The following is a 12,810-nucleotide window of genomic DNA, read 5'->3' on the forward strand; positions in this document are numbered from 1 at the left end:
ATTCGGCATGGATTAAGCCGTGGCTTACTGAAAAAATCAAATTATTCCAAATCCTTGAGGGTCACGTCGTTCTGCTTCCGCACGCGCTTCGTACTTCTCATTATATTCCTTATATATAGATATCTACGCGTTGTATTTAATCGCGTACAAATATTATTAATGTATGTAGATATAATTCAGACGGACGAATGGGCGCGAGTGCTGGGAAAAATCTGAAAGATTTTCCGCGTAGAGGAGCTGCGAAAGAGAGCGGAAATTTAGAATCTCCTTTTACCAACGAGCGAAATGTTATATCATATACAGGACAGGTACGCGTACGCAAGGAAGAAAATTTTTGAAATCATTCGCGCGGAAGGCAAAACGCCTCGGAGTTCGCTTCGGTGGATATTCACACACACACACAAACACACACGCACACTCATCCGCGATGCGTACGAAACACACTCGAGACCCTGACTGGCTACAGTTTCGTAAGATCGGAATTATTTTCCCAGAGGTTTCCGAGCCCTGTCTCGAAGCCCCCCCATCACCCTTTGCGATCATCCAATTCCTTTGAGCAGGCGGTCTAATTTTCCCCGAATAACATTAGTGTCTCGCCGCTTTAAGCTAATTGTTCAGTTTACCGTCGATTAAAATAAAACTTGGGGATTGGTAAGTGTAACGGGGTTGATGCTGCGAGGGGGTGAGAGTGAGAGAGAGAAAGTGGGGCGGACGAGAGGGTGGGAACCCAGTGTACCGAGCAAAGGGAGGCTAATTTTCTCAACCCAAATGAGCAGTAGAGATCGCGTATTTGTGAAGCCTTAAGGCAAACGCTCCTCTCGCTGGAATGCGACGTTGATTCGTTTATACAGGCATCGGGAAGCTGATGAGATGAAGAACGGTTGCGAGATTCTACGATATCCATAACTGAGAGAAAGCACAGCAGGTTCTACAGATTTCAAAGAAGCTCTCATGCTAAAAAAAAAAAAGTGATGGAGGTACCTACAGGTGTTCGGTAGTTACTTCGAGTATCGATAAAGTACAATTTTCCATCATACAGGTACTTAAAGTTTCTTCGGTACGTGTACCAAGTTTTCCTAAGGGTTGTGCACCGGTTCTTTCGCGTTTTGAAAAGTGTCCGTCGCAAATCAGTTCAGGAGCTGCGGTACTCTGGATTTTGGTATCGCGACGTACAGGGTGAGCATCATTTATGCAGACGTACACGACGTGCACGAACATTCGTTGCACAAGGCGGCGTAGCCGCAGTTGAGAGATCTTAGCTAACCGTATGAACTTTGCGGTTGTGAGGGGTGGAAGCCAAAATTATTCAAGGCACGTGTGCCGCGGAAAGTAAGCAGGTAGGTTGCTCTCGGCGGTGGGGCATATATGCGTGTGCAAATAGGTTCTCTCCTCCATGATCAGCGGCACGGTGGCTGGTGGATATCGTCGTCGGGATCCAAGTTCAAACATACGCACACACTCGGTTCCTTGACGTCGACGACGAGGACGAGGCGTTTCTCCGGTTTCCTTTGGGTTCCTGTCTCTTCCGTATACACCCAGCTCCGAATTCCACGCTATCGAAATCCTCGCGGTATTCCTTCGTCTCCACGCCGCGCGGAACGTACGTTTGTTTGGATAGAATGCCATCAACCGAAGCGTTCAATTTAATTGAGATTAGCATAGGTACATCTAGCTACCCTACGTGTATAACGTCCCCTAGCCTCGGCCGAGAAACCGCCGGCTTTCCCTGATATCGCTCTACAATTTAGCTACTCCGCTATACCGGGATCAACTTTACCCTAGATCTCCGCGTGGTATTATACGTGCATGGATATATCTGGATAATTGCCAACTGTTGTAGCTTCGCCTTACTCCGGGACGTTTTACTGCGTTTCCTCTTCCTCTTCTCTTCGCCCTAACGTTATACCAACATATACATCCAATAAATTTTCCGCAAATCTACTCGGTCTCGATCGACAATTTACTCCAACTATTACACAACGTTTCGAGCTATGGCTGCAGGACAAATTGCTTCGAAGGGGGCTTACACAAAACGACGTCGTTTTAGAGTAACTGATCTACTTCCGGTCGCGTGTAATCTATCCGGTATATTTACTGTCTCTCGATTTTGTCAATATCCTGTCAGAGATACTCCCTCATTCGTGCTCTTTCGCCGTTTCGCTTCGACTCGCGAAAGCACTCCAGGGCTTTCCTTTACCGAGTTTTCGCACCCCTCGCGGTAACTAGAATACCGTACGTACGTATACCACGGGGCAAAGTAAAACCAATCGAAGTCACTCTGCCGCCTGTAACGCGATCGACGGAAACTCCGTGAGACTTAGTAGGTAATTACGCGATCAGAGCAGAATTAACTCGCACCAGTTCTATTCACCTTTGAAGCTCGTCAACTTTTCAGAGATTGCGCTTCGTCGCGGTTTGCAAGAAGAAAAAAAGAAGACCGAGAAGTACCGGATGCCTACCGTCTGGTTTAGTGTGGGTGGTTCCGATGCTGGTGTGTAGAAGGCGGGCGGCTACTCTCTCCTTTGAAGAAGAGCCGAGCTTCCCAAGTAATTAGTCAGGACTTGGATGGTTGTTAGATATGTATGCCACGCGGTGGATGCCATTCGCTTGCTTTTCAGGCGAAAGTAATCGAAGTACCTACACTGGCGGATATTCGTCTGGTACCGTCAATCGAAGACAACAAAGTGGATCCTCCCTCCCGCGTTTCGTCTGCACATTTCCACCCTCGTTAAGTAACACTGCACTTGTTTACAACGCAACCAAAACTCGCCGGGGGGTGGAAAGAGAGAGTGAGAGGGAGAACTGGTAGAACGAGGAGAAGGAAAGATGGATGGCAAGATTGTTTTATCTTCTGGCAACACTAAAATCCACCTTCGTGGCCCCTGCAGCGTTTACCCTTTTAGCGGGTGAACCGGGCTCCGCGTTACGGGCAGGGCAAAGTCATCCTACGCCATTATTTAGGCGAGACGTTGGTCCCGAAATTCCGAAGGTCGTCGAATGTTCGCAATCGCGTTGTACCCTACCTATACCCTCGAGGATTTTCAACCAAAATGCTTGCTCGGTAAAGTCCTTTGATCTTGGTACCCGGAAGTAGACTCTCCCCGATGCAGCCAACGTCGAGGAGGACCTCGCGTACCGTTTGCTGACTCGAAACCTGCACCACCCGGTTTTTGCTTCTTTATCCGTAATCATTCCGGTGCGGTTTTTTGGTTTTATTCGCAGGATGACTCGTTGAATGCTTGTATAATTTGTCATCGCTGCTGCGTCGCTTCCATGGATAGAAATTAACACACTTGTTGACTACCGAGTAGGTGTCGCATGGGATCGAAAACGAGCGTTCGCACCTTACGGTCATTGGTAGCTGGAACGAAACCGATTAGTCGTTGTATCCCGCGGGCTTATATTCAAATAAACTAAACAAAGTGGCAGGTATACAAAGTTTCAAGGTGTTTCGAGGAGCTGCCTTCCAGCACCTCGGGCCAGCGACGATAGTTAATAAGTCGACGCAACAGGTTATTTGAAAACCGAATGAAATATAGTTATTTGTGTACGCTCGGTGATTAACTTGAAGATTCCTTCCGATGACCGGCGTGCGAGGGTTGAAAAGGTGGTACAGGACTCTCGTCCTCGAATCTTGCGTGATTCTCGAGTTTTGTTACAGTCGGGTTACGTCGATGAGAGCAGTCCTGAGTTACGATGATGAGGTTTTTTTTTTCCCCGAGCTCTCCGGCACGCGGCTCTTTCTTTCTTCCCTTCACTACTCGAGATAACCCTAAACCACGGGTAAATACGAGCCTTGCTATAAATCCAACTGTTTACTCACAAGAAACTTAATAATATGGAAATGAATAATGCATGTGCCGTGTTACCGCTGCGCCCGGGTTAGCCGGAGTGATTTAAAGCCATCGCCTAACTATATAAAGAATTCAACCCTTGCCTCCGTTCTGAGGAGCGAATACAAACGGTGGTGCAACGCGGCTGACAAATTCTACGGAAGTAAGACCAACTCGCCGAGACGAACGAGCGCTGGACTCGGAGATCTGCTCCATCATCGGCCCTCCGCGTTATCTTATTGAGAAGCCTCCGGACAAACGGAGCCTACCTTGTACGTCGTATAAGGCGAGAACAATTCCGTAGCTTTTAAAATATTCCATCGACGCGATCGTAGGTGTGCACAGGTGCGGAGGCAATTACGAAGGCCTCGCGGGTGCGCGGCGACGATGAGAAACGACATCCGGACGGAGGGAACCCTGGGCTTGGAGGATAGATGCTCGATTTAAGAAACGACTCCGTTGTTCGTGGTTTCCGTTTTCCGACCGTTTTACTCCTGCATTCGCGCTCCTCTCCGCGATTACGGACAACGCTGTGTATAGCTATATGCATAGCTAGGCCGTCTAAGATAGAGGAACGCTTTACACCGCGGTTTCATTTTCACGACACAAAGGCGAGCTTAGAATTCTCTCCGAGCCTGCTGCTTCCTCCGCACCGGAATTCACCCCTCGGGGGAAAAGTTCATTTTTGAAATAAGAAAACGCGGGACCCAGCGGCTTGTACTCACGAATGGTGAGCTTTGGTTTCGGCTGTTACAACTCGTGTTGGTATCTCACCTGAAACAGTCAAGAAAAAGAAATACGATTAGCATTGCACGAGGCAGTTTATTATTGAATGTAATTTTTGTTCGTATTATTACACATTGTGGGGTCGTATTATTAACGTGCAAATGAATGTGTGTATATATATATATATATATATATATATATGTGTATAATGAATTCCTGGATTATAATTATCCCTTGAGCATATAGAATTCCATGCGTCTGACTATAGGAGTCTGTATTTTGCAAGGCTCTGCCTGGCTCACGTTTGGCTCCGCGTGGGTTCCAAGGGCTCAGAACTCGGAGCTCAAAGCTCAAGGCTCAGGGCTCAGGGTTCAGGGTTCAGGGCTCTGGGCTCGAGGCTCAGGGATGTGGCGTGGTGGGTGGGGGTTTTCTAGGGTTCCAAAGCGCGACCCCAACCCCCGTTTCTGGGTGAAGAGCGAGAGCAGTCGACGTACTTGCCGAGATAGCGAGATGCCGCACGGCACGCGGTGCGTCAGCTACGACTCACTGCAAATAAAGCCTCGTATGTACATCTCCTTCCTTGCTCGCTCAGTTTGTTTGAAACATTGAGCAAACGTCGGTCGTTTAACCCGCGGGTAAGGGGTGGTTCGGAAGGGGTTGGACCCCCGGCTTCCCAAAAGACTTTCACGATTTCGACGCGACAGACTCGGCTCATTGGAATTGCCAATTCGATACTGGTTCAGTTGTACCTACGTCACGGTTTTTGAACAGAAAATTAAAATCGCCCTCGAATCCAGATACGGCCGGTCTGGCGCGATTCGAAACCGAAACCACGAGCAACGAGCGAAACATGTCGCGGTATAACAAGCGACACAAACCCCTGCAGACTCGCGCGAGCTGTCTTTTCACTTCTCGGTATGGAAGCATTATTCGACGGGGGTTGAAAAAGTCCTTTGAGAAAATTTTATAAAGGCGAGAAGCAAAGAGGCCTCCAAGGGCATTAGGCTATATTGGGGATAATTGAGTCAAAGATTGATACTTCGATGGGAGCAAGGCTTCTTCGAAGAGCTAGTCGGAGAGGATTTAGAGGAGGAAATAGTTGCTCTTTGGGGGATGATTTCGAGCAATTTTGTCACCGCCGTTTTTCCCTCTAGCTTCGCAACGCTCGCCGGGATATTGCGGGGCTCCCTGGATGCAGGGTGCGTTTACTGCCGACGCATCTATCCTAACTTGCCTCCCTTCGCTATGGCGCAGCGGCCGCGGTTGGGCTCCGCACCCTCGGTTATAAAAAGGTTATTGTTCCCGGCTTGCGCCATGCCCGGTACTCTCAGCCCCGCTCTTCTCTTTCACCCCGGCAGTGCGTGACATTGGTCGGTATGGCGAGGCGTTACTTTTTAGGAAACCACCGCCATGATAATGGTAATGGGTTCGCACGGGCCTCGCAATTTTCAATTTACCGTTAAGAACTGCTCGACCACCAGTCTTTATACACCCCGCCTATATTCTCCGGTTATTCCTTTCGACCCTCGGCGGACCTTTTTCATCTTCGCCCGTCACTTCTATCTCCTGCAAGAATGAAAGCGCATTCTGGACGGGGTGAATTACTCTTAGTCCCGAACGATTTCAGGTGAGCGGTAAATACCTTCGTTGCAGAAAATCATTTCAACTTCTGGAGAGCGGTCGATTTGTTCGCGGGTTCTTACGAAGAAGTTGAGCAGCTCGTCCCACCACCGGATGGCGCCCAGCCATGTTACGTGGAAGAGGGACTTGGACACGGGTGCATTTTATGGGGGGATCACGTGCCATCTAATATACGCCGCTATCCTCGCGCGCCGAAAGATCAGCCGCGAAAGTGTGGCGATGGTCAATCACGATTCCAGGGGAAACTCGAGAAGGTGGTGTGACATGGGAAGGGGTGAGAGAAGTCCGACAATTTAACCCCGGGTGGGGCAAAAAGTTTTCCATCCTCATCTCTTACCGCCATCTACTGCGGGGACAGAGATCGAAGCTTGCAGCCAAACGTTCTGATGTTCTTTCGAACGAGGTAGCGAGGTCCGGGAATCAAAAGTTTGCGCAATACCCCGAACTTTTATAATTAATTAACTAAGACCATTATAGAATTGCGAGGGTAAAACTGGAACCGCATTTTTCCATTTCCAAAAAGTTGAGTGCTTTTGTCGGTCACCGAGATCCGGGATCATCTTCACAGGCCTTTCTTCTCCCGTTGACAAGAATTAGAGCGGAATTTTTCACGTTTGTGAGAGCCGAGGTGATGGACCTTTGGTCTTTCTTCTTCACCCGGCTTTCTTCTCTGACGCAATTAATACGAGACCATCCCAATCCCGATCCCAACCCGGCCCCGTCCCTCGGTCCCTTCTTTCTTCGGCGATCCCATCGGCTCGGTTGTTCGGACCTCGAGGAACGTCGCAAGGGTCAGCGAACAACACCGAGTCTCTGCACCGAGTCGTCGAGGCCTGGGTTGGAGGTGGGGTAATTGATAGGACGGAGCGCGGGGGAGTTGGGAATTGTCTACCCGGGAAGGATTGACCACCGGCTGCAGGGTGAGGTGGCGAAAGACGCGGAAGGGTCGGTCTTGAGGGCGGTTTTCTCCCGGCTTTCGGACGCTGCTCTTGCAACGGCACGGGCTGCGTAATTAATGCCACTAATAACACCCGACGCTCTTAAGTGTTCGGAGGTTCCGTCGGGCCATGACACAACTTAATTTGCCGTTGCTCGTCGGTGCCAACGAGCCTCGAGTTCCATCGTTCGCTAAACCAGACCTCAGCTCCACCCCGTGCATCGGTTTCCCAATCATAGCGCACCTCGGGAGGCTTCCAATTTCTGCCACTTCACTGCATCGCGCGCTGCTTTGGTACACGCCCAAGAATTTCCCTGGAAAATTGCTCCCAACTATTCGAAACGACACTTTCATCACTAAGGAGACCGTTCCCTCCTTTCCAAACACTTTTTGATCAGTGGTCATGAAAGTGAAAAGCGAAAGAACGCGGCAAATTTTTGTTCTTACAGTCAATCAGCGAAAGGCACCAGCGAATCAGTTACTTCCAGTGTTCGGGCTACGCGTAGGTAGCTGCACCGATTCGTATGCGGGTGACTTTCGCTCATTCGCATCTGCCTTATCGTACTCGGGATAAAGGCTACACTTTAACCCTCGAGTTTAACCCTCGGGTTTTCTTTGCAAGAAGCGGGTCACGTACTCGAGTAAAGACAATCGAGGTCTCGTACCCGCCCTTTGTTTTTCGTGTGCTTAGTTACTTTATTCAAACTTCTTTTCTCCCTGGCGTCACGATCAGCGACACCGGGGGGTACCGACTATCCCGCTCACAGTTCCCTCGGCGTTAAATCCCTCGATCAGTTTCTGCATCGTAAACAGCTGAGAGAGGCGATGTTTTTCTAAGCCTCTACCCGCGGGTGTTCCGTGTCGACGGGGCGTCGAGTCACCGGAGCAAGGCTCGATGGTTCGAAAACCTTCCTAACCTCCCCCCCCCGAAACGAACGACGAAGTTCTCCTCTGATCCAGGTGCCTCATCCTCCAGCCTCCACACCCCCTCATCCTCATCCGGAATCTCCTCAACAGACATCAAACGCCCACCCGGGATTACATTCCTCCACGTTTTCAGGTACAGGCATAACGCCCGTACCTCTGACTCCATATCGCGTGCACGTGTCACTCCGTGAGCTATGGACTACGAACATCGGTCCATCCTCCTCTCGTACAAGACCTGTTACAGGTTGCTCGTATAATTCACTACTGTGAGCGTACAGCTCAAAGGATTTACCCTCATCCGCCTTGTATACACCTTTTCCATTACCGGTCTACGAGTTGTAATTCGTATCATATCACTGCTGGATTCGAAGAAGGTTGTAGGATTAACGAGTCAGCCTCTTATTTTCCCGAGACTATCGAGGGAGCGGCTGTTTGACCGTTAAAACTCGTTCGTTCCTTGCGTCATTTCTCATCGAAAACTCACGTCATTCATTATCCGAGCCATTTCGATGACAGAAGAATCCGAAATTACATATTTATGACCGCATTAACTAAATTCCGTGAATCGATATCCGTTAGATTCCTTGTACGACAGAGTTTAATGGCAGATCTTTTGATTATTAATTCAAACTTCACAACCTTTTGTTTCAACTTCGAGGTTTTCGCGACGTTGACTATGCACACGCACACAAATATACCTATATATATATATGTAGCTATATTAGATGCCTGTGAAAAAAGCAGTCGCAGCGCTGAAGCGATAATGCGGATTACGTGAAAAATGAAAGAATGAAAAATTAATTAGCAGACGTTATAAATCTGCAAGTTCTAAAGTTCATTATATATCGTATACGGAAGAATAGGGTAACTATTATATTATATCTATCGCCATTATGTATCCGTTGACGAGACAACAGGGAGCGCTAGCTGCAACGGGCCATTTTATACGCCCGGTAATAACGCGAATGAAAAAATATTGCTCAGGGGGAGAGTCGCGAGAGCCGTACGGTGGGATATTAATTACTTACATTTAAACGTGCGAGTTTCAGATAAATATACCTACGCATTGTATTGCAGGGGTTGGAATTTCTCGCTTTTTGTCAATTGCCGCGAGTTTTTTTTAATTCGTTTTCGTTTAATTTCCGCGATGCATCCGGAATGACACGATATTCAGCGAGGAGAGTGATCGGGTAGAAATGAAAATCGCGCCAAGGCGGTTACGGATGCATGGAAAATAGAAATTCCGCACCGTTGACAAGCCTTCGTCGCATCGTTTCGCATTACCATGTAACGGTATCTGTTTTCTTATTTCCAGGCTGTTCCAGAAACAAAAGAACAGAGACAGGTCTGAACACGAGGTGCATGGACTGCAAACGAGTCTGGAAGCGGTGACGCCGTGCGGATTTGTTGTCCTACGGGGTGACATAGACGTCGCGTCTGCATCTATCGCAGCGGCAAAAAACCGTCTGGACCTTCTCTCCGGGTGGTAAGTTTTACCTACTCCGTAACCCTCTATTCGCGCCCACTACTTTGCGCATCTACGCGTTCCGTGCTCTCTCTCTCTCTCTCTGTGCACGCGTGTGTATGAGTTTGCGGTTTCCATTGTCGCGTTTACAGAGCGACACGCATTGTGCTCGACAATGGCTCCGCCAGACCGTCGTCGCACGGATCCTCGGGCTACGGAACTTACGCAGCCCGCGTGTTTAAAGTCACGCACAAGACACAACAATCAGTGTACAAGGCTCGCTTGCCTAGAGCGTGAACGCGAACGGCGGGACTTTACCAGCGTTGAATAACTGCACATCGCGACGTACGACCCCCGCCCACCACCCCTAACCCGCGGGGTAAATCCCGAATGAAAAGGCGAGATAAAGCGAAACTGAGACGGGGCACAAAGGTCTTCCTCGGTTTGATCGCCCCGGATTCAACCGATCTAGTACTCTTTTATATCGACGGGGTATGCAGGGTGAAAAAAGGGATAATGAAACGCGATCGGAAGTCGTCGCGTCGTAGACGGGACGGGAGAACATCTTTGTTGATAGCGATTACTTTACACGCACAGGTAGAAAAAAAAAAAACGAAAAAAAGAACGGAAGAAAAAGAAAAAAAAAGAAGGGCAAGACACGGAGAGATTAAACCGCGGCATCTGCACCATCATCGGTTCAACAGAAAGAATTCAAATTTCGCAAGGTTCTCTCGAAGGCTGCTCACGTCGCGGAGGCAGGGCGGCAACCTGCAGGGAAGGCAGGCCTGGTATTAGGGAATGACGGTAGCGCCGGATCAGGGTGAAAATCGTATCAGGGTGCTGCCTGCGTAAAACGCCACGCGAGCGTGTCAACTCTCGGAGAGAGAACGGCGAGAGGAAGAAAAGCTCGAGTGTCCGTTCTCCGCAGCTTGGTATAGTAAAAGTTTTCAAGAGGGAGAGACACGTCGGGGTCGATCGGTGATTGGGGGGCGGGTGCTGCTCGTCGTCTGAGCGTGCAATAATATCGGGGCGATCCATCACATGAACAGTGCCAATAAAACATCTGGCGTATATCTCTTCTCTTCTCTTCTCTTCTCTTCTCTTCTCTTCTCTTCTCTTCTCTACTTTACTCCGCTCCCCGTCTTTATCGCCTCCATCTTCAGTTACACCCCTCCGCACCAGCGTGTAAAGCCGGTCGGTTCTTTGCGAGCTTTTACAGGCCAACCCCTAATTTTTTGTCTTTCTTCTTCTGCTTTTTTCTTTCTTTTTGTATCAGTTCATCACGATCGCCTTCTGCGACGCGAGTACGCGATCACACGTTGCTCTCTGCGTTCTAGCCTGCACACGCGTTAATGATTCGTCATTTAGAGGATCGTGCGACGCATATCGAGCAGGACACGTATCCGTCCTCCCCTCGTTTCGCACGGTATTATACGAATTTTAGAAGGGTTTTTTCGGGGTTTTATTCACGGCGTGTAATCCGCCATGAAGCGCGGTTCAAGATGTGATAATTTTTTCTTTTCTTTTTTTTCAATCCTTTTTTTTTTTCGACCAAAACTCGAGTAACCGCCGTCGCGCCAACCTCGCGAATAACTTGACAAATCGTCGCGAAAAAAGGGGTTCTTTCTCGTATAAGGCGCGTGCTGGCGTCGTGTTTGTTTTCTGTCCTTCTTTTTTTCCAACCGCAAGAGCTGCAGGCTATTTTCATGTATTATATATTGGATTAGGCAACCCGGCGTCGCGTATGCATGACATATTTTCACGTGCGTGCAGCGTATGGATCATATATGCGCGGGACGTATTTGCTCTCGGTTAATACAATTCATCGTAGGAGAAGGAACCAGGGACACGTATGTCTTCTCACCGAGGCGACGGCCGACAGGCGCCAGAAGATGTCGCGATCCTTCCAACGAAACGCGATGCTCATAGGAAATGCAATAACTGCAGGAAATCCCGCATCATGTAGATTCGCGCGAGCGAATCAATTACCGCATTCGATCCGCGGGGTTCATTATTATTTTCGTACATTCCGTCACCCTCTAACTACACACGTACGTACGCTGAGATCGTTATTATAATACTATTGTTGTAACCGTTTTTATTCCGCCAAGCTTAAATCTATGATTTTCCGGCGTTCGCGTGATAGTTTGAAACATCGCGTGTATCCATCCATCCCAGTTTCAATGAAATTCGAAACACTGCTCCGGCTGATATAATTAGAACGGGAAAGTTAGAGGCTCGTTAAGCGAGTTTTGTATTCATCGCTAAATTCATTTTCGACAACGAAAAATCCTACCCTGCATATATGCACTTTATTGAACGCAGTGAAACCGGCGAAAAACCGACAGCGTTTTTTGCTGCAGGTGGTTACGATGCGCATTACTTTCAGAAAAATAAAAAGCCAAAGCTCGTCCAACCTGTAGGTATCCCCTTCTCGGCAGTTCCAATGCGTTCGACTTTCCTCCGCGAGTCTTTCGCTAAACATTTACGGGGGAGAAAGAAGCCGGACTAATTTTTCAAGACGGTAATAAATTGCGCATTTCCGCTACCCGGCGCCCCGGTGCATCCGGTCTCTCTCCCTTTGCTCAGGCTGAGAGAGGGTGGCTTCAAAGTATCATCACGAGTTACAACACGAGGGTGTAATTCGCACAGAAACTATTTCGAAGCTTGCGGTGAGTGTGTTTCAACTTTTCCACAACATTCTTTTTCGAACAATTTCATATCCACATTCCGGCCGACCGTAAACGCGGCGAAGTCTAAGCCTATTATATTGGCGAAAATTGATAACCACACGCGCCTGCATAAAGCGATCAAGCGTGTACGGAAAGTGCGTGCGTGCGGCATAGAGAAAGGGAACAGCTGGGGGAAAATTAATGTCATTTTCCTCCCATCCCCGTTTCCTCTTTCTTCACATTTCAAGATTTAATAAAGCTCCCAGCATTTATTGAAGCACCCCAACCTCGAGCATTCCCTTCCCCCACTTCCTCCTCTTCTTTTTCTTCTTCGTTCTTTCTTCTCTCCGTATTTTTTTTTTCTTTTCTTTTCTTTTCTTTTTCTCTCCTCTCCGCCCTCTGTACGTGGCTGCGTTCTCTTTGGCTTGTGTGCGTGCGTGTGTATGCGCCACTGCCAGTGCGATTCTCGCGTCGAAGGGTCGGGCCCCGTTCAGCCCCAAGCCGTAGCTTTTGTCAATCGATTTGACGTGGTCCTTAAACCAAGTATTTTTTCTTTCTCTTTCTTTGGTTGGTTGGTTTTTTTCTCCTTTCTTTTCTCTTTTTTTCTTT

General features: G+C 48.6%; 2 protein-coding genes across 9 annotated transcripts in view; one reads left to right on the plus strand and one right to left on the minus strand.

The window, feature by feature from the left end:
- The window catches only part of LOC124306788 (teneurin-a), a 489,347-nt gene that overhangs the window by 62,957 nt on the left and 413,580 nt on the right, over nt 1–12,810 (minus strand). The gene's annotated exons all lie outside the window — the stretch shown is intronic.
- Nucleotides 1–12,810, plus strand: part of LOC124306797 (uncharacterized) — a 156,293-nt gene that overhangs the window by 20,125 nt on the left and 123,358 nt on the right. For both annotated transcript variants that reach the window (XR_006908685.1, XM_046767823.1), the window contains exon 2: nt 9,380–9,550. Coding sequence is in view for 1 of the 2 variants with exons in the window: in XM_046767823.1 (XP_046623779.1) it covers nt 9,380–9,550 (171 nt within the window). In the remaining variant the exon portion in view is untranslated. The remainder of the gene's footprint in view (nt 1–9,379; nt 9,551–12,810) is intronic.

The sequence above is a fragment of the Neodiprion virginianus genome, chromosome 6 (genome assembly GCF_021901495.1).
Source record: "Neodiprion virginianus isolate iyNeoVirg1 chromosome 6, iyNeoVirg1.1, whole genome shotgun sequence".
Taxonomy (NCBI): domain Eukaryota; kingdom Metazoa; phylum Arthropoda; class Insecta; order Hymenoptera; family Diprionidae; genus Neodiprion; species Neodiprion virginianus.